The sequence below is a fragment of the Gouania willdenowi genome, chromosome 3 (assembly GCF_900634775.1).
Source record: "Gouania willdenowi chromosome 3, fGouWil2.1, whole genome shotgun sequence".
Lineage (NCBI taxonomy): Eukaryota > Metazoa > Chordata > Actinopteri > Blenniiformes > Gobiesocidae > Gouania > Gouania willdenowi.
The window spans coordinates 8054739-8081238 of NC_041046.1; the positions used below are offsets into that span (position 1 = coordinate 8054739).

The following is a 26500-nucleotide window of genomic DNA, read 5'->3' on the forward strand; positions in this document are numbered from 1 at the left end:
TTTTCCAGTTCTTCTTCTCTTCTTTGGGGTTTGTTCTTTATTTGAAGTCTTAATCCTTGATTATTATTATTATTATCAGTATTATATTATCTTATTTTTTACTACGATAATGGGTGCTCTGGTATTTTGGTCCTTATTTTGTTAACAGTTACTTAACGTTTCCTTTCTTCTTCTCTTCTTTCTTCTTGTTTGCTCTTTTATTAGAAGTATTTTTTGAGCGGCTGTAACATAAGCAATTTCTCACTGGGATGAATAAAGTATTTCTGATTCTGATTTTACTGGAGTACGGAGGAGGACTAGTACTTTTGCCACCTCTGGTTAAAACTGAGTTTGATAATTCAATGATACAGAAGAAGAGAAGCCCCAACCCTTCATCACCGTGGGCAGAGAGAGTCTGGGCTTCACATGGTGGGAGTTTACTTTATGTGGCAGCCCCTGGCTGTTTAGTTTATACACACAAACGGCAGGGCCAGCGTTTTGTCAGGACCCTGCTGTACACCGAGGGCATGTTTGTTTTATTTTTAATGCACGGCCAGGGACATAAAAGGTAAAAAAGCTCTGAGTGAGTGGAATTTGCTATCTTTAGTCCAGGCAGAGCCACCACTCGCATGACGGACCAATTCATATCAAGTGTTAGGATATGCACCCTCCACATAAGGGAAGTTAAATGTAATGTTACACTATAGATGCAATGCTATTCTAAGCAGCTGAAGCCACAGCTGGTGACGCAGGCAGCGATGGAGAGAAAGTGAGAGAGGGAGATATAAAGAGACGTATAGGAGAGAGCTGTTTTAATATAGACTGGAATATCAGTCGGTCAATACGGGCTAAAGATTTCATTCCTGCTGTGTCAATAAAATGTAAATTCTGTGAATTGACAGAGGGGAAAATGTCAATAAAATAACAAGAAGGGAATTTACAAATACTACATATTTTCATGTTTGCAGACTGAAAAGGTGGAAAAGCATTAACATAGTGACATAAATACCTGTTTGAATGTTTTTCAGTTTAAGACAATGTACAAATAGAGACTCATAAGTCAATATGAAAATGGTGATTATTTGTTTTATTTATTTTTTATTTATTTATTTATTCAGTTTATTTCCGACATGATTGCATTCACAGAAGTTTTGTTATGCTTTTTTTTGTACATGCCGAAAAAGGAGACGAGAGAAGCAGTTTGCTTATCCAAGTCCCGTCCCCTGTTTTGGACACAGAAAATTACATCAAAACTTGTCTCTCTGGTCAAACAGTCAATTTTTTTTTTTTTTGTCCTTTTTTTGTCCTTTTTTATGTAGGATTTATTCTCATCTGTAGTCAGTGTTGTATTGTAAACCAGACCAATTATTTATTATTTTTGATTGAGTAAGGGGCAGGCGATATAAGATAATGCTCTTTTGGACATAAAATGTAATGAAGTTGAATATTCCTTGTAAAACATTTCCGATTTAAATTAAATGAAACATAATTTAAAAATCCTAACAAAAACAAAAAAATACAACATTTAATCACACGATGTTAATTTATATTTATGGATTTCTAATCTGCTGCTGTATCTATACTCCCAGTATATATTTTATTTATTTACTTGTTGTTGCTTGACTATATTTCTTTCACTTCCTATATGATACCGATATTGCAGCCTTGTGTATCGGCCGATACTGATATTCATCCGATACGATATCAGCATGAATCATACATACTTTTATTACTTATTTTGTAGTGTGGAATGTTAGAAAAGGCTTGATCAACAATAGTCAACAACAGTAGGTTACTATGTTAGAGTGTAAACCACAGTCACCTATGGATAGAAGTGTTGGAGCGGCACATTTTATCGGATCGGGGCACCTCTAATTTTCAACACAGTCACCAGTTGTATGACGTATGCTTTTAATTTGAATTTGCAGCCTTTACCTGTTATTGTAGGTTAACACATTAATTGTAGCCTGAACCTAAATAGACAATGACCTCGTTATGCATCTTCTCCACCTGCTGATCCTGTTCAGTGACAATAAGTGCTGAAGCCTCTCACTGATTACATGTAAATGGATGGGAACACGCTGAACAGGTTACTTATCCACTGCATTGTGGATTGACACCTTGGGGGATGGGGAATCCTTTGTCTGCTGTTATTTATCATATATAAAGTCTATATTTTATTGTTCCAACCATAAATTATCTATGCACAAAAACCACATAGTTTAGCACTGAAGCAGGTAGTGCTTCATTTCTGGTATAAACATTTCCTTACTGAGCAGCACGAGTGAGTCACCAAGAGCTGCACGATTACAGCCAAAATGATAACCACAATTATTTTGATCAATATTGCAATTACGCTTATAATCTGTATTTCTTTTGCACTACTTAAAAACAATATATGAACAGTTTACAGTGCAAAATGATGCTTTGAATAAAAAAATATACCAAAAAAAAAAGAATTCGCCCAATAATTTAAAATGTACCAAGAATAAATACACTATTAAAGTGTGCTTTCACAAAATGTAACTCATTGCAAACAATTACAGCTCACAGCTCTCATTAATCCACCAAATGACTCAAAGCCGACACTGACTAATGGTTGAGAAAGTGCCTGATTTGATATGCAGCAGAGCACACATTTTAAACGTAGATATTGCTGACGATCAGGTTAATTGAATAGTGGCAACTAAAATCACGATTAAAATTTGATTCACTGTGCAGCACTAACGTCACCTCTGAATAAACGCAATGCAAACACCTGAAACAAGTGTCTCTGGGAGAAGTAATGAGTACATTTTTTCTCTCACGTCTGTTCGTCTCAATAAAAAGAACAATACGGGGGGGGGGGGGGGGGGGGGGGGGGGCAAACATCCCTAAACACTTGAACCTATTTACTCGGGAAACAGTGAAAGTAGCTTCTTAGTGAGAATTATTGCAGGGAGCCGACCGCCACTATTTTAAAGGACCTGTCCTCTGTGTACTGCTATGTTAATACAGCAAAACTCAGTAATGTCAGCGGAGCTGTTTGACACCATGGGAACACAATAACAGTAAATTTTACTGTATGATAAAACTAGACTGGCAAGGCTGTAAAAAGGTGCCTGACATCATCAATAGCTAGGTTTTTATTACAGATTTTTGCAAAATAAAAGCAATATTTCTAAATGTTGACAAAGTATAATTTCTAGTGAACATTGTTTTGGGGAGGAGCCTCACAACTCCAGTGAAATCTCCTCCCGTGAGACTTTGCTGCAGGAAGACGCAGCTCCAAACCTCCTTATAACACTCTGTATTCCTTTGTTGTTTCACATCTAATGTGGCAGTAATAATTTTTAAGTAGAATGCTAAGAAATGTCCCAGTCTCCTCTTCTGTCTACATGTAGCGCGCCATGTTTTCTCAGATAGAAGCGGTCATGTGACCAGATATGTCATGTTCTGTGACGTGTATTTGCGGATTTAGGGGCGGATTCACTAAAGGTTTAGGGGTATTAAAACATGTGCAAACTTAACGCGCTAATAAGGGGTGCAACTCCCAGAGAATCAGGACTGCGTATGTTCTGTGCGTCACAATGTGCTCACAATCCATTTAGCGCGTTTCCATCTGATGAATATGTAAAGTAGGCAGATCTCATAAGGGGAGCAAAAAATGGAAGGGGTAATTGTAAATAAATTGTTGCAGTGGACGCAATGTAATTCATCAACTAATGATGTTGATAATGATAATGATAATGTTTTATGCCCTGAAAATAGTACGACCCACAGGCAGGTGCACACTTACACACAGAGATCATTGCTGCACTGAATATTGACAAAAAATACAGCGGAGATGGCAAAATGCTCCAGTTAACCATTCTAGTAAAAGAAAACAATTTAAATAAAACAGCAGTCAGTATTAACAGCCACTGAATAAAAAAATACAGAGTAAAGTGTGTGTGAGGGAGAAAAAAAAATCTGCGCCGTGTGTGGAGTCCAGTGTGGCAGTGGTGCAGAGGGTTGCTATGCACGGAGCTCCATGGATGTCGCTCCGGACACACCGCTCCAATGAGCTCCTGTATCTTTCTCTCCATGTTTTGAGCCTAAAACTCTCGTGTCGCGTTGATGCCAAGACAGAATCAGCTGATCGCTGATCAGCTGCACAACTGATGACAATGGCACAATGTTCATACAGTACATGAGAGTGTGCGTGACAGCGCTACTCAGGAGCTCAGACCTGCTGGATGATGCTCAGTAGATCATCTTCAAATGGTGTTGATTGACTGATTGACAGACTGTTGCTGCATTAACTCAGATCAATGGGACGATTTCTGTCCAAATCTGCCTGTTTTAAGCGCAAAGGTACAGGAACTCGCGGAGAACCCACATTAAAATAAGGGGTAAGATATAGGTTTTAAAGTTGTTGTTTTTTGTTCATTTGAATAGGGCGTCTCAACCACGTCTATACGCTCACTTTTTAGTGACATAATGTTGGTAAACCCCACAACAGGTGAGGAAACGGCACCACCAAAGGATTTAGGGAGCACCTGGTTTAGCACCCTTTATTTTAGATCTTAGTGAATCCCCCCCTAAGTGTTTCCATAGCGCTTTTGCAACACATTTCAATATCAAAACGTCTGAAATTCCTCCTCAGGAAAGCGTAAAAACTTTTTTTTTTTTTTTAAATTTAGGTGTTTCCATTACCAGTTTTTAATGCGCTATTCAGATTTTATGCATTTCCAAGGGTAATGGAAACGCAGCTATTGATACTTCAGAGATTACAAACAACATCCCGTGCAGGGATTTTTTTTCCAGATGACACCAGCTGTGTTTCCATTACCCATGGAAATGTGCAAAATCTAAATAGCAAAACTGTAATGGAAACACAGCTCCTGAAGTGAAATGAAAAACCCCCTCCTCTGTGGCAGTATCAATTAAATTGTTCACCTGGTGATATCTCAGAAGGTTGGATGGCATGAAAAGGGAGATGGTCTGTTCAACAATCTAAGTCCCCTCCATCCACAGACACCAAGTAGATCAACTGACTAGAGATGACGAACAAAGGCAAGTATAAATAGACATGTAAAGAGTGGGTGTTTTATGCTCAGTAGTTTTTGAGGTATAAAGCAGAGATGGGCTAACTTTTAGCTGAAAGGTTTTTTCAGTCCAGGCCCATGTTCTGGCTTTCCTGGCATACCTTGGGTTGTTAGAATAAAATTTATGATGAGGTACCATTTCAAACAGGCATCGACAAAGTACTGGCCGTGAAAAAAAAAAAAAATTATCCAACTATCAAACGTTAGCATTTTATCAAACTGTCTGCACTGGTGTTAGTTGTGATTTTAACGTTTGCAATATGTGTGTTTTGCAACTATTGACAACAAGAGGAAAGCTTATTGAGGTGTAGTATCACACAAGTCAACTCAAGCTTACTGAACTTTTAAAAAATAGATTTTTTTCTTACCAAAAAAAAACAAAAATATGAGTAATTTCTGCTGATGCCTCAGCCATCACTGCCTTAGGCCATCTCAGATCTGCTTATGTTACTCAAACCAGCAGCTTTTTATTGAATGTAAGCACATGCTATGTTAAGAATGTTTGTCATGTGTAAACACGCACATAAATTTAGTAACAAAAATTAAAAAAAAAATAGTAACCAGTAGAGCACTGAGATGTGCATTCTGCAAGAGAAAAACTATTTTTTGTCTTTTGAGGAAACCACCGAGATAATTTATTTTGACAAAGTTTGACCTTATTACAACAGTTTTTTCCAAACAGTTAATTGCTTCATCTCTACTATTCCTCCATCTAAACCAAAACAACCCCCTAAACCCACTGCATTGTTCTAGCATGAAACACACATTTAGTGAACAAACATTTATCCACCCTCATTGCTGGGGTTTAGCACAATTGACATTTAGGGGGATTTAACATTGCATTTCTATATCATAACGCACCATAACAGTTTTATTTTCCTATGCTGTTAAGTTGCAAATATAGAGAGAAAATGTCTTAAGGCAAAGAACCCAAACTCTTTATTAGCTCTGGATGAATAGACAAACAAAAGATGAGAGGTGGAGTTTTCTGGTGTGTGTGTGTTAGGACCTTTGTTGCCATATAGTATGTGGCTGTTACAAACACTGATCATACAGGCCTGTGCTATGAGTCACAGGCTGGAAAAAGTCACTACATGCTAATTTTGGTCGAGGTTAAACCTTCCAAAAAAAAAATAAAAAATCCAAGCCATAATCCTTTAAATGGTTACTGCTGCAATTAACAAAATAAATATTATGAACACATGTTTTTCAGTTAAATTCAGAGGATGACTGTGTTCAGTGTTTGCAGTGAACTGGAAATTCAAGAGAAAGCGAAAACCAAGCCAACAGTTAGTCTGTGATCTTACAGAGGAAAATGTCAAGAATGCTTTCGTATGTGACAGCAACAGGAAAGTGGTGCTTAATGGAGAGGAGGGCATTAGAATTACCTGAAAATACCATTAGCTGCATTTCCAATTACCATTACCCTTGGAAATGTGCAAAATTGAAATAGTGCAATAAAAACTGGTAATGGAAACTCATGAATTTCAAAAAAACACTCAAATATCCCACGAAAGTTGTGACGCTTTCATGAGGAGGTTTTTCAGGCGTTTCGATATTGAAATGTGTGGCAAAAGCGCCATTGGACACACTTTTTCTGCAAATACACGTCACAGAACGTGACGTACCTGGTCACATGACCACTTCTCTCCGAAAAAACATGACGTGGTAAGTATAAACAGAAGAGGAGACCCGAACATTTCTGAGCATTATACTTTAAAATGATCACTGGCCACATTAGACAAGAAACAACAAAGGAATACAGAGTGACTGTTATAAGAAGGTTTGGAGCGTCCGTCTTCCTGCAGAGAACTCTCGCAGGATGAGATGTCACAGGAGTTGCGAGGCTCCTCCCCAAAACAACGTTCAATGGAAACTCGTTCGACATTTAGAAATATCACTTTTATTTTGCAAAATTCTGTAATGGAAACCCAGCTATTGATTAAGCTGTAGAGGTCAGCTGATCATTTCCCAAAGAACAACATGCAAGTGGGAAGAGCACATTCATTGAGCATTAAAAATATGTCTCGTTTATAATGGCTGCTATGGAGACTACAGCGGATGCTTAAGGTGAAGCCCATTAGGCGTAGTAAATGGGTGTCTGTCTGACGATCATTAGCTCAAAGCATGCATGGTTGACGCTAATGTCTGTGTTGGCAGGTGCAGAGTTAAAGTGGGAGGCAGGCTTTGTGTCCCTTAAAGTGAGCTTTATAACACAGCTAACTGCTCCGATCAATGACCACCCAGGAATGAGAGATAAAGCCATCACCGGACGAGTCCAGAACTCTGGATCAATCGGCTGCTACGATCAGAAGAGAAATGTTTAAACACAGGAAGGACTGGAAGTAGGAATGGGTGGGGCTGTGCACCCATATTGGAAATTTGAACTGCCATTAATGCCAATTAGTTTGGTCTTTGAAATATATGACAGTGGGTCAAATGTTTACCTTTGAGGGATTTCATTAATACAACTATGTTTAAACAAGGTTAAGTTTAGAGCAGTGGTTCGCAAACAGGGGTACAGGAACACATTGCAAGGGGTACTTTGAAAGACTTAACGATTTATTTAAAAATAATCTAGAAATGTTCCGAGTTGCCTTTTTTTTCTTCTTTTTTTTGGGACAAATTCACCAAAAGATAACAATACTATTGCCTCAAAAATACACTATATTTTCTTGTAATTTATTGTAACAAGATTATTTTATGCTGTAGAGGCCATTTTAGCACACTTCTGACAATAGGAGACAATAATTAGCTACATTTTACAAAGGAGACTGTATTTATTTTTCATTTAAGTAATCACATAAAAGTTGCATAGTATTGGAAAAAAAAAGTTTTTCCATTGTTTTGAATTTATAGATTGAGCCTAGGAAACCAATGTTCACGACACAGTCAGGGGTTTAGTAGAGCCCGCTGTTCCACAAATGAAAAAGCATTAGAAATGGAGATGATATTTATGATATAAACGTGATTTTAAAAAAACATAAAGGGGGTACACGGGACAAAAAAGATTGGGAACCACTGATCTGGAGAGTCTAGATTTATTTACAGATTTGCTAGTAGATAAGGTTGCAATGTGATTTTCAAACATTATTTTAACTGTAACAGAGTAGAAGAAGAAATGAGTGACTACACAAACAGCATAGATGATTACAGGGATGGAACAAGGACCATTTTCATCTCAATCTTCAATAACCAATAAATCATTTACAACACCGCTGCCTTTATCCGATTACTACTCTTCTCAGTTTATGAATAGAATCGACCAAAGTACATTGTAAAAAAAGGCCATTTGTAGTGTCCAATCTAAAATCAAGCATGTTGTTTTTCATTAAGCCGTGACTCTACTGCTGCAGAGCGGAGCTGGAAGTGAGCTCAGCTATTGTACTGCTTGTAGGGCTCCTCTGGGGGCTGTAATGCATTTCACACCATCCATCACTCGGGTGTGGAAGCCAGGAAACATTGCTTTAAGAACACACACAGGACACAGATGGAGAAGCAAGACATGCAGATATGTGGAGACAACATAAGTTTGGTGGAAATGTGTTGATCACTGGAGAGCTAAAAGAGCAAACAGCTTCACGAGCCCAGAGGAAAACGCATTTTTATGGGTTGAAAAAAAAAAAATTAAGACATGGACACATTAATAGTGGACAGAAAGAGGCACTGTATTAACTTTGTGGGAATTAAGTTTGGATATACTGTAATCAAAAACAACTATAAGAGTCTAAATGCTCTTTTAATCAAACATCTGTAATTTTGTGTTTTTTAGTCAACTCATTCTTCAACTTCCATTTAAGTAATGCCTTTGATACAGATGCGTTTCTTTCGTTTCACTAAATCTTTACATGTTTTCTCTAGTTTCTTCCATTACTCAAACCTAATACAGTAGTGTCCTTTTACATCATGCATTGTGACTTCATAAGAAACGTCTTTTTGTGGCTAACCAGTGAATATGTTGCTTCCAAATGCTTGCGAAACGTACCACACCAAAGACAAAACAAGATGCACATCAAGAACTCAGTATTATTTTTATCCTGACCGATGACCTCATTGAAGCGTGAATCTGCTTGAGGCCCTCACTTGTCCTCTACCCTGCTCTGTTACTTATGAGCATGGTGATTAAGAATCTCTCAGCTCTGCAGCTTAGAGACTCAAATCCCTGCACAGTATGGTCATAATTAAAGTTGGACAGCACAGTGGCAATCTGGGTCCAAGAAACACAGGCCGGCCGAAATGACAAGAGGAAATAACAGTGGAGGTGCTAAAGATTGGGAGGTGGGGGATAGATGTGAGGAAGCTGCAATAAAGAAACACAGAGGGGAAAAGAAAAAGTAGCTCTGCAAGTAAGTTACAAAAAAGAAAACAAAAGCATAAACAATTAAGGTATTTTTTAATCACACATCCCCCAGCTGCCCAAAAAACTACAATTTCCTTTTGTTTTGAAGGAAAAGCCCACCCACTGTTGATGCCTTCTTGAAGGATGGGCTCTAATTTGCTTGTCAATGGGTGTGGTTCAGCAAACATATTGTCAGCCTTTGAAAATACCAATAATCCAACCACAGAATCTTAAATGAAAGAGGGGGAAGGACTTGGCCTCTTCTAATAGAAGAGATGAGATGGAGAGATGAATAGAAAGAAGTGGTTGGAAACAGTATAGACGGGAACGTGGGCTTCCATCTTTTCCTGAGGGTATGGCTTGTTAACGACTTGTATATTTCTTAGATCAGTGTTTCTCAAATGGGGGTACGTGTAAGCTATGGCATTACAAGGAGAGAGAGAGAGAGAGAGAGAGAGAGAGAGAGAGCGAGAGGAAAATACATTTACATTTTTTTTAATTATTATTTGCATTTATGTACTTTCACTTTGTGAAATTTAAATCTAGGTAAACTAAAATGTAGCAAAAAAAAACCTTGATCAACAACTTTATGTCTTTGGGTTCGCCAGAAAGTCTTGATATCAAAATTGGGTCACGATCCAAAAAAGGTTGGGAACCATTTACTGTTTCTTTCCAGTTATTTACAAAATGAGATTCTTTAAAATGTATGTTAACACTCGTTCATTGCATCATTATGCTCTATTGGTGTTTTTAATTAGTTTTCTAAGCAAAATGTTGTAGTCGGACAAAGCGGGTACTAGGATTCAGATTTAAGAAAAAAGGGGTACTTGAGCCAAAAAAGTTTGAGAAACACTGTCTTAAATTATCTTAAATTCAGCCAACTGACAATGTGCTTGAAAAAGGTAAATTAACTACACGTGTGTATCTATTGGCTCGTTTCCAATGACAGCATCTACTTGGCACTGCAACATACTGGAGTTTCTCCATTATATTGAGCGAAAGTTGGTACTAGTGGGTACTTCAGGTACGATTTCTTGCACCTACTTGCCAGCAGAGCAAAGTAGGGACGAGTGAGTTCAAATGTGACGTTGATGGCCAGAGCACACCGACTGGTGCAGCATCATCGCTCAGAAACTCACACAAGGAACTTTCTGCCATTCTTTGAAGCTGAAAGCCTCGGTCATGCTTGATTTGAACCAGCCACCACAATAGAAGGCAGAAAAGTTACTTTGTGGTGATGGGGTCCTGACTTTCACAACTCATGTTGGTCGCAAACGGAAACATTTAGCGCTAGCTCGACCATTTGAAAAAAAGCCTTAACAGGAAACGCTGGCATTAGTTCAGCACTACGGACACGATACACATGGCCTTAGTCTGCAGCACTTTAGTAACCGTGTGTGCAAGTTCGGCCTTATTTTCCCGCTCAGTTCAGCTGTCATTTTTTACTTTAATCTCTATTACATTAATATTATTTTTTTATTAAACTAAAGTGATTTCTGCTAGTGGTGGGACGGGGTATTGACGTGTTGTGTTGCGTTTAGTTAGTTGTTCAGCATTCACATTTTCTGAATATTATTATTATTATTATTAATATTATTATTTACTTATTTTGCTCATTCCTCACTTGCTGCTGGAGCGCAGGGAACAAATATGATTGCATGCTTCAGTCAGGCCCGCGCTACACGCACGGGCCGCCCAGTCTAATCTGCATACTGTAACGGACTGGGTTCTATGTTCTGGTTATGTTCCAGTTGTGTGTACTCAGTGGTTAACTGATACTGAGATTTCCCATGGTCGTGAAGGCATCATGGTCACGTGCAGCTTTCTCTGCCAACGTGTGTCTTTGTTTACATGTGTTCTGGGTGTTGATTGGCTGGGAGGCTGGGAAAAGGGTGGGCATAAGCGAGGATAAGAGTGAACAATTCTGTTCCCACGGTAGTGTGAGTGTATGACGCGTAAGACGGTTCTTTGTGTGTTTGTTTATTTTTGGCGAGTTACTACGTCCTCCATTAAAGCCTGTAAAACTGTGATAACGGTTAAAGTCACGCCATTATAATAACTGTTGGGCAGAGTGCAAGGCATCGTGCAACTAATCTTCCAGCAGCAATACGTTCAATAAAATAATAATTTACGTCGGGTTTGCTTCGGGCTCGGGCTTACAATTTAAGTTAATGGGTCGGGTCGGGCTTTATGCCCGTGGGCCGGGGTCGGGCTAGATTTTTTTGGCCCAATCTAACCTCTACTATGCGTTGTTGTTTGTGCTGTCAAGGTTCCAGCAGTGTTTAAGTGTTTAGCTAATACAATTATAAACTCTTACAGTGAATGTACAGCCAGCTGATAACAATCGTGACTGTTTTCAAAAAGAAAAATTGTGACTGGAAATATTTACTGTGGGCAGCGTTTTATGATTAGAAAAAGTGCTCTTTCCCAACAAGATATAGAGCCCATCTAAATGAGTTTGGGGATGGTTAACCGGTACATTGTAAAAAAGCTATCCTTTCTGCTTCAGGCAACATAGCCATGACATCTGGACCGTCTGACCCATAAAACGTGGCCAGAGGAGCCAACACCAGCAGAGTTAAACCCTGTTTCATCAGTGTTCAAAATCAAGTTAACTTATTTGGATAATGAAGTTATACATTGGACTAACTATATTTGCCTTTTGTTGGTTAAAAATTAAAGCTGCCACCCAAGCAGTTATTGACATTTTCAGAAAAGTTTCACCTGTTGCATTGTGGGATGTGGAATTATTTTTACTTCATTCTCACAGCGATTTCTTGTATTTTTCGTCAGACGAGGACAGTGATTTGCTTGACAACAATTGATGTTCTAGTTTGTTCCTGGTATTTCCTTTGATGTCGCCTCACTGATTTGGATCTTTCTGTGTAAATCAAAAACAAACATCCGCCATTAATTTGCCACAACTTTCAGTCCGTAAAAGAACCAGAAATGTGTTGGGAAGTCACTTTTGCGGTGTCTTCACAAGAAAAATCATGATAAGAATGAAGTAATAACACTTGTATGCATCCGTCTACAGGAGTCCACATCCAAGAATGCAATGGACGAAACTTGAGCAAACATTTTGGCCTTTTCTCTTACTTTTTGGAGCAACTGATTTATTGATCTTTGAGGCATACACTATGATTTCATTTAATAAAAAATATTGTGGGTACTAGCAGCTTTAAAGTGCGTAGAATGAACAACTAGAGCTAGGCCAAAACTCATATCGATATATTTTGCCTCAAAAAAGCGATAAACGACATGAATCTCGATAATATTATTTCAAATGACGTCTGACCAGAAAGACAATTCTGGGTTAAATTTACTGATGCAAAATGCCTCACAGGCACATTTATTAACAAACAGCTGATCAATGTGTTCAACTTTATGTTTCTCCTCTAACTTAGGGACAGCACGTGTGAGTAAGTCCTGTAGTGCGTCTTCTTTAGATGAAGGTCTGGGTTGTGACGTACTAAGAAATCCGTCTAACTGTGCTTTTTATGCTGTTCTGAGATATAGTGAAAGCAGCGACTCCTAAAACAAGTATTTTGAAACAAAATAAGCTATAAAAATATATCAATATAGGCGATAATGTCATTTTTTATATCCTCAAAATAAAAAACTAGAAATTTCTTGAATCTCAATATATCGCCCAGCTCTAAAATCAACAAAACATAAGGTTGATGTATATTACCACTTTATTGAGGAGAAACTGGATTTTGCAGGGGTTCAAGAAGCTCACCACCAGCTCTGCATAGGTGTGCTTTATTTAGCAGTCACAGTGGTCTGGTTACTTCTCTGTTTATGTTTGTGTGTCCCTGTATGTCGCGCTGGGAAAAGGTCACTACAGTTCTTTAAGAAGCGGTGTTGGTACTGTCAATGAAAAAGGTTCCTATACAAACCTTACAGACGTCTCCTTTAACCTCAGCTTAGTCACCCTGCCACCCTGTCTGGCCTCAACTCCTTCAGTGGCCTCCACGTCCGTCTCCCTCATCCTTCATTGGCCTTATCCCTCTGTTTTCACACGTACAGACATGCGACGGTCACTCCCTTGTCTGCTGTCCATCAGGATTGTCCCATCAAAAAAAAAAGGGCTGCCCCCCCCACTTATTTGGAGATCATTAATCATCCCCTGTAGGACAGGAGGCCCCCTTAATCCAGCCACTCCTCCTCTTGACCCCCCTACCGGCCTCAGTAAGCAGGCCATAGTGCAGCTCCCCACCTCTATCCCCCATGGTGTTATCAAATTTCAGTGGTTGTAACTGTAGCACAATAAACAGAGGGGGGAAGGGGAATCTGATGGGGGCAGAAAAGGAGGAAGGGGTGGTAACTGAAAGCAAAACAAAAGACGACAAAATGGGATATTCCTTGTACCATTTGAATGCTGCATCCACAGCAAACGAGTCCCTCAATTATAGAACAGAGGTAGGCAACTTTTATCACAGCGGGGCCACAAAAATGTGCTTGTGTGATCGGAGGGTCACATGATCAACATTCATGTCAGCATTTAGAATAATGAGCAATCTGAGCATTAATACAGGAAAGAACAAAGTTTGTATAATAATTCTGTGTTTTTCTGTCATTGTATGAATGTTTGTTGTTGTCTTGCTTGTTGTGAGAAATTTTGTGCATCTGTTGTTTTTTTTGTGTATTTTTCCCATAAAATATATGTTTTTTGGAAACATATTGTATACATGAAGATTATGAGCTGTCATTTAGTGTTTTTTGGAGTAATTTTTCTGTACTTATGTTGTCCATTTGCTTGTTTGTGAGTACTGTGGGTGTGCAGAGTATTTTTTGTGTTTGTATTGTCTTTTTGTGCACTTTTGTTGTCACTTTCTATAATTTTATATATTTTCTGACAAAAATTAGAACGTACTTCTGAAAAGTGGTCTAAAAGCAGTTTTCATTGACGAGAACCCCAACACTTCATCTGATTTGACCCCATATGCAGGCATTGCCTTGTGTTGTTGTTGTTAAAGTGACCAGGTGCCGCCACTTTCCAGAAGTTGTGGAGTGTTGGCTAAAAGAAAACGAGGCAATATCAAAGAGCCAGAGAATGTTCCTATTGTGGCGTGGTGTTTGTGCAGAGGGCCTGCCTGTTACGAGGACCAGTGTGAAGCCAACCGGGGGAGTAATATAATGCATACATGGATCCCCCAGAGCCCATTCATGGTATAATTGGTGTGGACAGAGCTCTCAGTCTCTGGGTTACAGTTGGGGAACTTCCTCTAATGTCCTGCTGGGAGGCCACTTTTCCCACACCACAGACGCAAATCCAGCTCCACCCTCACACTACATCTTCTTATCGGATCAGATTTTTTTCTTGATCGTTTGATCAGAGGGGGTAAGGTTACACTGACTGAAGTAGATAAAATACTGAAGAGATTTGAATTGAATCGTGACTTCCCTTTAACCAATATAAAAAATCAATATTGATGTTGTAACTTTGATTACATTGCTCAAAATGTTTAAGCTGTTAAGGATATAGTGGATGTTGCTCTCAGGTAAATAACACTGATTTAAAAAATTAAATAAATTACAAAGTAAAAATAAATCAAAGTGAAAAAACAGAAATAAACATTTACTGCAACATTTCCCAAGAATGTAATAAAATCATCTTTGTTTTGGATACTAGGGCTGGGCGATATATCAAGTTTTCTGTTTTGGCGAAATAAAAAAATCACAATATCGCCTATATTGGTATCTATATTTTTTTATGGCTTATTTTGTATGAAAATACTTGTTTTACACTACAGAACTCACTCACACGTGCTGTCCCATATAGAAAAAAAAGCCAAAAGTGGCACATATTGTAAATAAATGTTATTTATATAATGCTTTTCAGACATATAATCACAAATCCCTTTACATAGATAAAAGATACATTATAATACAAATAAACAAGGATTAAAAAAATATGTTGTACAGCTGTTTGTTAATAATGTGTTCGTGTGGCATTTACTGTATGCATCAGCCAATTTAACCCCAGAATTGTCTTTTTGTTCAGAATTAATTTGAAATAAAATTATCAAGATTATATCGTGTATCGTCATTTTGAGAAACAAATATTGAGATATGAGTTTTGGTCCATATCACCCAGTCCTAGTGGTGAGTATTTCAAACAGTTCACTATTTGTTGTAAGATGACTATAAAATGTTATGAAATGGGTAAATAGTCAAAAATACTAAAAAAAAAAAGTCCTGTAAATATGAAAATGTATTGGAATATATTGTAATTAACCTGCATTGATCAGACAAGAAAATAATGTTTTTGTTCATCCATAGAACTGTGCTGGTTTCTAAATATTTCCTTCCTGTTGCCCACTAATTTAATAAAGCTTAAGATCAAGGATGCCATCAGGACTGCTGCAGCCTAAATGGCAGAGAGACAAGTCCCTTCTTACCCGTTATTACTATTAACAAGCCCTTAATCTATTACGTAGGGCTTTTCCCTCTAAAATAGCTTTAAAGCAGTGATAGCACACCATGGTGTCCCTTCTAAGCCTGAGCTAACTTCACAATAAAGGGGTCACAGTGTGATAACTGTTGCTGACTGCAACGTGTGGGGCTTTCTGCTGAGAAAGGAAAGGAAGGAAGGCAAACACTTGTCTTCAGCTCTGGTCCTTCCCCCAACCCGACTGGTGATTTTAGCTCCTCTCTCTCTCACTCTCTCTCTCCTCTCTCTGTGTCCATCACATTCGAGAGCCATTAATCATTCTCAAGTGGACAGCGGGACAGGCAGTTGGCTGCATCACTCCTTCGTTTTCCTCATCTACCCCCTCTTATGTGCTCCCCGTAGATCCCACAGCCCTCGCTTGCTTTCCAACCCTCTTTACCTCAGTACCCAGATCCCTAATAACAAAGCGAGCGGGGAGGTGTCAAAACCAAAACAAAACATCTGCCCATCTGTCTAATCGAAACCTATGAGGTGGTTAATGGCATCAATCGGCATGTGTGTGTGGTGGGGGGGGGGACGGGGGTGTGATTAGAAAGTCTGTAATGGATGTAATGAACAATGATGTCAGCGTAACTCATACAGCCAACATTGTCCACCCACAATCAACGTGAGCAGCATCGATACATTCACATTACATGTACATGTTAGGCCATTAGCTAATGTTTCATCTACGGAAAAATGGCTAACGCACAAGATTCTCATGCTGGATAAGGACTAGCTCAGGTTACAAACTACAAGTAGCAGCTCCAATGATGGAAAAGTGGTGCACAAAGTCAACCAATGCAGCATTATGGTTCAGTAGAGAGGGGACACAAGGCAGAGGAGGTAAAAAGCAACTGATGTGCATGTCTTTAGCATTATTTGTAATGTAAATACATCAATGGGCCCCTTTACGTACACCACAGTAGAACAGCTGCTAGAATTCCTCCACCATTAACACACGCAGACATACACGCCTGTTTTTAAGCACCCTGGCAGGAAATGGGCATCCCTGTAAGTTTTTCCTTCCGCCAACTGCTTTCCTCTCAAAGCTCAGAGACCCCACCCCCCCCTCGCCCATGCCAAGGTAGGAAAAGCACTTCACCATTTGTCTCTTCAACTGGTTTTAATGTTGCTTCTAGCTTAAAAAAAAGAAAGAATCCAACGTTATCATTTCATAACTACACTACCACTTAGTACACGCTTTGAAATAATCTTGATAGCTTGATCCTAATAATGACAGCAATTTTGTCTTTAAAGCCTTTTAAGGGATTTTTGATTACCGAATGAGTGCAATACTCTTATCAGGCTATGGTAAAATAAATGGATGCATTAATTTACAGTAATTAGAGGGTACAATGAAGGAGCGCTTGGCTAGGCTCACGCATTGTACCCTTGGCCCAATCAGAGAAAAGGAAATTTGCCTATGCAATTGGCATTGATTCAAATTACAGTTGTGAGAAACAGCAGATGTCAGCCAAGGGCCTCTAATCTAAAAGGAGGAGTGAAGACCTTACATTAGTGGCACTGAAATTAGACTGAGATTATACAGCAGTTTCTCATGTTCAATTTAACACATGACAGCCATTCATCCTGAAGCCTCTTGCAATTCTATTGGTCAGATTTTAAACTGGGATGTTTATGAAATAAATTAACTCGTTTCGATAAAACTCTAAAAAAAAAATTAAAGATGACTCCGCCCACTGGGAGTGGAGTCAAGGGGCCCAGTTAATGTGTGAACAGCTGTAGAGAGCACTGTGGACATTGCTGGTGTCACGCTTCCCATAGTCTGTGTTTGATAGTCACACATTGCAGAGCTTGATTAGTTCCTAATAGTGTGAGAAAGCTGAGTTCAGAAATGTATGGCGTAGAAATGACTACGGGCACAAACTATTGAATACCGATGATGGCTCTTATTTGGTTTGGCTAACCTTAACCCAACACAGAGTTTAGTTCAACAATTAGAATTAAATGGCAAGTACAGAGTTTTAGATATACTATCTGGTAGTGATGGGACAATAAACAAAGTTTAAGATATTATACAATGGATGATATTGGGTATCGATACGATATTTGTGAAAAGGAAAGAAAAAAGAAAAATGTTTATATAATTTATTATTATTACTATTATTTATTAAATGAAAATGTATCTGAAGTTTCAAACTGAACACATATACAAAAAATAAACAACAAGAAACAAGTAAGGGCAAGTTTTCCTTTATAAAGTGCAAAAACTGTGCGACTGTCCGCCTGACATTTCAGTCCAGTCTGAAACTAGAACCACACAGCTAATATCATCACATCCAGACATTTAGTCTACCCACTAGAGCCTGTTTACAGTCCACACACAATTCCTTTGCCGACCTGTGGAGGCAGCAACGACGGAGGTTAGTGAGAGTGATTGGCTGTGTTTGAAATCGCATACTAATGAACTACACATACTAAGTCTGACGTCAAAATTACTATATGTAGTGTGATCACATTGGATAGTATGTGAGAAATACCCAGATATATACTATATCGGGACATTTTTTCAGTATGCACGGTGGGCACACTAGTCATACTCAACCGCCCCATGATGCATTGCGAGCAGAATATAAAATTGTCCCTTAAATAATGATGCATTATGGGAAGTTGAGGCCTAACATGTGTGGGAATGGTAGTTGTTGTTTTCGTGCGATGTAGCGCATGCGCGCCATGAATGGGGGTGAAGTGCAGTTTTCAGTGTGCGTCAGAAGAGGAAAAGAGCTCCATACGTCACAAGACTACCTTTGTTTACACCGCCATGTTAGCAGGAGAAGCCGACCCGTATAATGTACCTGGTGGCATTTTATCAATTGAGTCACAAATAACAAAGGACAAAGTTCCCGATCTACGTCATTGAATTTTCGTCATCCTACTCGAAGGGAGAATCTTTGACAGCCAAAAAAAGTCTGGAGGGATAACAAATGGACGACATGTAGATTCGTACTAAAGCTTTTGCATATACCTACTCAAGATAGTGTCAGCATCACCTGTAGGGTAAGTGGAGAGTTTTTTGCAACTGCCTGCAAACAGGAGTCACAGAAGGTGGGGGAATGACAAATATTGAGGATGAATAATTTGGGGATTGTTTACACACAAGTTTTAACTATGGTCTCAGTCATTAGCAGCGTTGAAGGTAGGATAGAGTAAGATATAGTAAGCACACTTGTCACAGATAGTATGGTACAATAAATATAATGCATCCAAGAGACTTCTACCTATTGAACATCTTCAGTGCACTGCTCACAGTCTATTCTGTACTCCTGTTCCTACATAACAGTGTTTGACACTGCCTTAGCTATATGCATACTCTGCAGTTAGCTAGTTAAAAACGCAAAGACCATGTTAAGTTGAGGTTTTGTTTATTCGGACGAGGTTTTTCAGGACATTTTTTTATCTCCTGACATGTTTCAACAGTCAACTGCTAGTCTTTGTTTCACTTGACAAAACCTTGTCTGAATAAACAAAATCTCAACTTAAAATACTATTCAAAAAGAAGAAAAAAATAAATCTTGCTCGCTGAAACGATTACATGGAAGTCAAAGATCATACTTGATGATGTTGTTGTGGTTTTGTAGTTTGGCTCACTCCTAAGGGATATCTCTAGCTTAGCACCTGGCAGTGGCTACAAATGACTTGGTTTAATTCAAGTTTAGATTTCAAGGAACGAGAAAAAAACAATAGATATCTGCATCCTTAATACAAAGATTGCGCGAAAAAAAATTAATCATGCGATTAAATACTTTAATTATGTGACAGCACTAGTTATAATTATCTTTATGTGACTCCACTCCAAAACCACCATCACTACAGGTGACGGTGAGCAGGAACTTGATCCAAGCTGGGGTATCTCAGTTACACTCACTATAATTCACTTTGGAAAAGTAACTCGGCTTAACAAGTCCAACCCTACATAAATAAGAAAAGGGAACACCAATCATAGTAACCAGTAAACCCATTTAATGTTTTATGTACTTGATGTTAAAGGGCATTAAATATTTTTTTTTTGTCCACCTCAGGTTTGTTGTTCATCAGTAAAAGCAGAGTTAAAATAAAGCAACATAATACACTGTAATCAGTCAGTTATCTGTTGTCAGGGGCCATTTTAGTCAGCATGATGGATTTCTTCATCTGACCAGCACGAGTAAGGGGTCAACCAACCACTCCATGCATCTGCCACTGGACAGAGATGCTAACAGGGCCTTGACAGACACAGTGCCTCCTCCCTCTCTGCCTCGTCTTAATTCATCACCCTACAAACAAGACCTCCGGGTGCAAGGACCTGACCAGACAAACTTAGGAGCCGCTCCTGTGTTTGGTAGCAAATGAGTATAAGTCGATGCTCATGGGGAAATTCGCAAAGAGTATGCATGAATGATCATCTGTCACAGCCTGACAAAACAGACTATGCTTCACATGCATTTTCCAATACATATGGTATTACTCTTTACAGCCAATGACAAAACAAATTGAAGTATGAAAACCACACGCAGTCATAGACCATCACCCATCACAGGCTGCCAAAACATCATGTCATCTATGTGCTACTGTGATAAACATTGTAAATCACCTTGGGAGGCATTGCTTAAGACATGTCGCTGGTTGGGGAGAACAGGTTTTTCTGATAGAAGCCTAAGTGCATTAGCAGCCACGGTCATAAAGGTCTGCTAAGCCGTGTAAAAGCACAGGGTCAGCTGAAACCTGTGGCTGTTGGCCGACTAAAAAGTTGCTACTGCCAGACGTACTTGGCTTTGATAATGAATCAACCAAGACAGATTGTTCCTGCTGAAACCACAAAAGCATTTAGTCCTGAGAGGGAAAATTAGTGAAGGATTTCTAGCCGAGATGGTGTGAGTTACAGCATAAGTTTTTGAAGTGATTGTGAAATATCTTGGAATTTCTTTACGGGTGTGGCAAATGGGGGAAGGGGCGAAAGATTTTTTACACCAAGTGAGGAAATCAGTCACTAGAGATGTTTAGACACTTTGGTAATGTCTCCAAAGCCATAGCTAGCCAATACAAACTTCACGTCAAATTTTAAATTTCCCCAATTGATTTGTTATTATTTGCTAGTAAACATCCTAAAATCGGGCCAAACATGCTCAAAACATTGATATTATCTACTGTTATTATTTTCATATTTCTCTATTGTCAAAGAGCTCCGAAAGCAGGCGCTGAAATCACGAGATTTTGTAGCATGAGATTTGACATGGCTGTGTGTTTTTGCGACACTTGTTAGACATTAAGTCACATGCTTTAGAATAACAAATATTTGCTGAAATGCTTATTTTCCCCAAAACAAGTAGGGTCATTTGGTGGGGATTTTTTTGAATAAGAAGAAAAACTACATAATAACAAAATTTACTAATTCTGTTTCCCGCAATTAGAGGGAATCGAAGGCAAACACATTTGCCAAGAAAAAGTATATACCCTTAGGTTGGGCCATTCAAGTATTTCATTTAACTTTATTAAAACAAGTACACATTACACAGTTTTATGGCCCTTCACAAGCAAAGGGTTCTGATCCATTCCCAGTCTCTGATGACCACCAAGCCAACAATGTGCTCTCTTCTTAGAAGCATTTCTTTGGGGTTTTATGTGAAGGTCTTTGACCCTGTTTGCATTTCCGCTCTTATGGCAACCCTGAGATCCTATTGCTTTTACACAGAAAAACAGGTGTGTGTGTGCGTGTGTGTGTGTGTGTGTGTGCGTGCCTGTGTGTGTGTGTCAAAGTGTAGAGTGATACCACCCCTGCAGGCAGCAGAGACTATACAAACACCTCAAAACAAATGTTCTTCCTGCCAAGTTTTTACTGGCTTTGGTTTAAAAAAAAAAAAAACTCCCCTTTGTGTCGCCTATGATAGACGACAGTATAAACACAGATTTGGTTGCCATCGCTAGCTGATTAAGTCAGCACTGTGTAACCTATGTTCAGGTGGCAGGTTCTTATTTAATCACCATGCTGAAATGGAAAGCCACACTATACACAAGAGGTGCTTTTTTTTTTTTTTTTTTTAACTAATGCTACAACATATCAAGCCACAAACAATTCATTTGTTATCCAGGCCCAACAGTAATAAGTCTACAGTGAAATTCCAGATAGCTTTAGAAAAGGAGCCAACCCTCTGCACAGCAAGACAGGAAATGGCTCTAACAAAATGGAAGTAGTTTGGTATTTTCTTTAAGCCCATGGGCAGAGAGTGAGACATTTTCCTTGACTTGTTTAATGACTCAGTTAAAAACAATGCTTTTTTTTTTCAATGTTTAAAATAACGTCTATACAGATGAGGTGTAACAACAGATGGTGAAAAGTAGGCTTACCTCTTTTCTGCATGAAGGTAAAGAGATCATCTAAAAACTCCTTCCTTTTCGGGTCATTGTCCAGCTCATACAGCTGTCACATAAAACAAAGAAGTATTCGGGTTTAGTGTTTTGCCTTCAATTTGCAATCTTTTGAGTGTCGTGATCTGTTGATTAGGTCAAATACAGGGGTTCACTTTTTTAAGTGTGGAACTTCAATGCTGGGCTAATACAATGGCTCAGAAACAAACATGACATTCATGATAATCAGTTAGTTTCACCGTCATTGTCACCTGTGTTGTCCACCTTTATTTGGTTTTATTTTATTTTAAGGCTTTTATTAAATAAATAGTCACGGCTCAAGTCCGGGAGGCCATCTTGAATTATGTCGTCACCAGCGCCGAACTGGACCGGAATTAACATAAAGCAGAATCAAGAGTTTACATGACTGAGGAATTATTTAACTTTGAATTACAATCGGAATAAACCAGCCACCTAATTTGGATTTAAGTTGAATTCGGAATTTCCATTTTTATTCAGAATTAAGTGTTTACAAGGTCAGTTTAAAAGAGCATTAAACTGTCATTCTGAACTAAAGCTCTCATGTAAACGTAGCCATTGTTACCAGTGTTGTCCACCTTTATACTCTCTTTTGTTTTCAATGAGGTTTACTCACTCTGCCACCTATTAATGAACAGTTGTACCACAAAAGTCTCTAAAATGTGCTTTGTATAAGTTTTTTAGCATAATTTCCTTTTTTTAATGCATATTTCACGCGTAGACAGCCAGCGCCAATTTCTATTAAATCAGTAGATACATTCTCTGTGTACATTTTATCAGGATTTATTTTTCAAAGGCTAACTAATCCGTCTGCTGTAGTCAGGTACAACGTTAACAGATGAGATGGGGCAACAAGAGGCAATGACCTTCTGTCTTTATCGGTGCCGTTGCTTTGAAGCCAGCTTGAAGTTTCAAGGTCATGCTGGATGTATTTATAGCTCTACATTTGGAGAATGTTTCAAAAGGTTAACATGTGCACATTTTCCATCTTCCAAAAGGAAGAGAAGTTCTAGTATTTTTTTTGCTTTTCCTTTGGTTGTTTCATTACTGAAACCTTTGGGGATTCTTTTAGGTCTTTACCTTCGCAAAATCTCTGGAGGCCTCTCCTCTTCCTCTGCTACTGTCAGCCTCATCAGGCCATCCCGCGTTGCCATTCTGCAAAACACAATGAGAACACAGTAAACCAACAGGAAGGGGAATGACAAACACATTCAACTTGTGTGGATCAGTCCTGAAACCTTAGCTAAGAAAGAAAATTGAGAACTGATCTGGGGCTGAACTAATGAGTAGACCTGTGCTCTTTGGGGGTTTTTTTCCCACCATTTGATTTTCTTTTAGAAAGCAAAAATCCCTTCATGACCTTGACTCTGGGTTAAAAAATGATATCAAGCACAGAAAATCTGAGTAAACTCAAATCCTGTCAACACAAACAACAGTGTATGTGTACTCAAACTCCAAGAATGCGTTTTTTCCAGGGGTTGGGGGGTGTATCCTCTGGAGTTATTGTGCCCCTGAGCTTCTATATTCCCCTCCCCTTTATCCTCAAACATCTCCATTTGACCTAAACCATCTGCATCTGGGTCTACCCTGCCCCCACCCATGTCTTCCGACCCAGCTGGATACAAGCGCCCCCCCAACCTTCAATCTGAACGCAGCTGTGACGGGTGGCCAAGTTCATGGAGTATAGGTGGCTGTCAGGAAGGACCAAATGTAGCGGGGGCTGGTCAGTAGCTTTAGCCTGCACACATGTGCAAAGGTTGATCACCACTGTGTGTTGTTTGTGAATGCAGGGGTGGGGGGCGGGGGGGTTCATGGCCCCACAAGACGGGAAGGAAGGAAAATAAGGGCAGAAAGGGGTGTATGGTATGTGCCGACCAGGAATGTCTCCTAAAGACAAAACCTATAAAAGCATCAGGAATCAAAACAAGATCCGTTCAGGATGGGGGGGGGGGGGGGTTACGTTAATAGCTGCAGCCTGAGGTCTAGTTTCAACCAGAAGCCTATTGGTCAGTGACAATTACAGGGTCTGAAACGAGAGCCAGAAGGCCAAAGGTTGTCAAGGCCCCTGAGAGCAAGTCATTTTCACCCTCTCACTCTCTGTATGTGTAACGGTTGTCAACTTCTGGGCTCACCTAAACAAATACTCATCGGCCATCAACTTGAAGACAGGGCTGCAGATGGTGTGTCCGAGGTAATAGCTTTAGTTACAAATAAAAAGAGGGCAATTACTGGTCTGAATAACAACTTTTTAACTCAAGTTCACTAATTAGAAATCTAGTTTTCACAACTTTAAATATTGTGTTCTTAGAAAAAAGACGTCAGAAAAAAATGTCTCCCATTAACTTTGACTGAAGAACAAACTTTTCTTATTCTGTACAAACACATAAAATAACCAATTGAAATGAAAATCTAAATAACAGAATAATAAACAATTTTATTTTATTGTATTTGTATTGCTCAGAACAAAAGAACAACTTCAGTTCATCTGACAATTTCACCTCAAAACTCAACTATAAAGGGTGCTATTTCACAGCGGAAAGAGCAACTTGTCACATATTAACAGCATGCAGTTCTATAAAGTTTTACAGACTTTTACAAAACCTCACAAACTACAACTTTTTCTTTTTTTAAAAATGTGCAACAAACACTGGCATTGTGCTAACCCAACACAATCAGGATTAAGTCTGTTAAACATGCAAAATAGATGGGCACCAGCAGACCCCCGCAACCCTGAAAAACAGGAACAAGTGGGTCAGAAAATTGATGGATGGATGGAAACATGCAAAATAACTTGTGTAATCTATTTAGCACATTTGCCATCCAAATGACACAAAATATTTGAAGGAAGAATTACAATTAGGTTATTTAGCACATGCAATGTGATTTAACATGCATCTGATTTGCGGGAACTATTCTTGCACATTTGTTGACCACGTGTTAACTCAGCTTTATGCACGTTGGCTGCGTGCAGGAGTGAATGAGAGGAAACTGACTGAATGCCATGAAGGATTGCATTATCATCCTTTGTCTCAATCTGGATTAAAAAATAAATACATTTAATTTACAAAATGGGAAAATAACAAAAAAAGAGATTTCCCTACACCTTATATCTCTCTGTCAGACACCTAAAATTTTAACTCTGAATTAATAAAATTATGTTAAATCTCTCCAGGCTGCAGTGTTTTTTTTTTTTTGCTGTAATTTGAAATCGTGTCCTTCCTCCTTTCACAAAGACATCCAACATTTCATATTGCGTGTGGTGTCACTCTCTTACTTCTCTGTGTGGTTTTGTGCTTCTGTGTGCAAATCCTTAATTCTAATTTAAACTGGGCGGTCTTCCGCACTGTTGTTAATGCGTTGGCAGTCAAATAACGCATGCAAATTTTCAGGTGTTTAGGTTATTATTCCTAACCTTAACCCTAGTTATTTCATTGTAGAAAAATAAATTGTGCTTAAGTATAACTTTAAATCTGCATAAACAAAAAACGAAAAAAAAGTATACACAATTAACGTGCACCACTTAAATGTTGTGAAGTGTTGAAAAGTAATTGACAAGCAGCTCTCTTCTTATCAAACACAGTTTTACTGTCAACTTATGCACTAGCAATAATATGTGAGAGAGATTACAAAAGGTTCATCATGTCAGGGTAAATATACATTATGGTTCATCTATAGGCCTTATGGACCTTGTACACAATCTGACCACTTCAGTTAATCTTTAACCATTATAAATGATTATAAGAGAAGATAATTGACATTGCAGACTTGTATAGTCCCACATGCTTGCTTTTACATAGTGGAAAAAGAAACACTTTGTAAGTGGCACCATTTATACAAGCTCAATGTTCCCTGTTCTGTGGCCCAGAGGTCAACATTGAGTAATCTCACATATGATAACTGAACAAAAAGCCAATAAACTGCATGGGAAAAAAATATCTTTTGGTTGGCTTTATATGAGTGTGTGTGACTATGGGAATATTATAAATAAAAGTGTGTGTGGCTGGTATAACTTTTCATCCTTCAAAAACTATAAACATTAAACATATATATTCAGTATTCTTTTAAAGAAAAAAGATAACTCGTCTTTAGTCAGAATAGACAAAATATTTATTAAAGTAATAAACAGGGAAGGAGTGGTTTGTGTAGGATCACTGGTACATTGTGCACATTCAGCTACTCGCTCAAAGTATCAGATGTAACTCCAAAGTTGTACACGACTGCTTCTGCAGGACTAGCCGTGAATTTGTGAATCATGAAGCACATGCACACCCACAAACAAGTGTGCACAAA

At 38.7% G+C, this 26500-nt stretch overlaps 1 protein-coding gene across 2 annotated transcripts in view; it reads right to left on the reverse strand.

Moving 5' to 3' along the window:
• LOC114461294 (AT-rich interactive domain-containing protein 3B-like) overlaps positions 1 to 26500 on the reverse strand; it is a 92612-nt gene that overhangs the window by 25711 nt on the left and 40401 nt on the right. For both annotated transcript variants that reach the window (XM_028443278.1, XM_028443277.1), the window contains exons 3-4: positions 23291 to 23365; positions 22172 to 22244 (exon numbers count right to left, since the gene is read on the reverse strand). In XM_028443278.1, coding sequence (XP_028299079.1) covers positions 22172 to 22244; positions 23291 to 23365 — 148 coding nt within the window. The remainder of the gene's footprint in view (positions 1 to 22171; positions 22245 to 23290; positions 23366 to 26500) is intronic.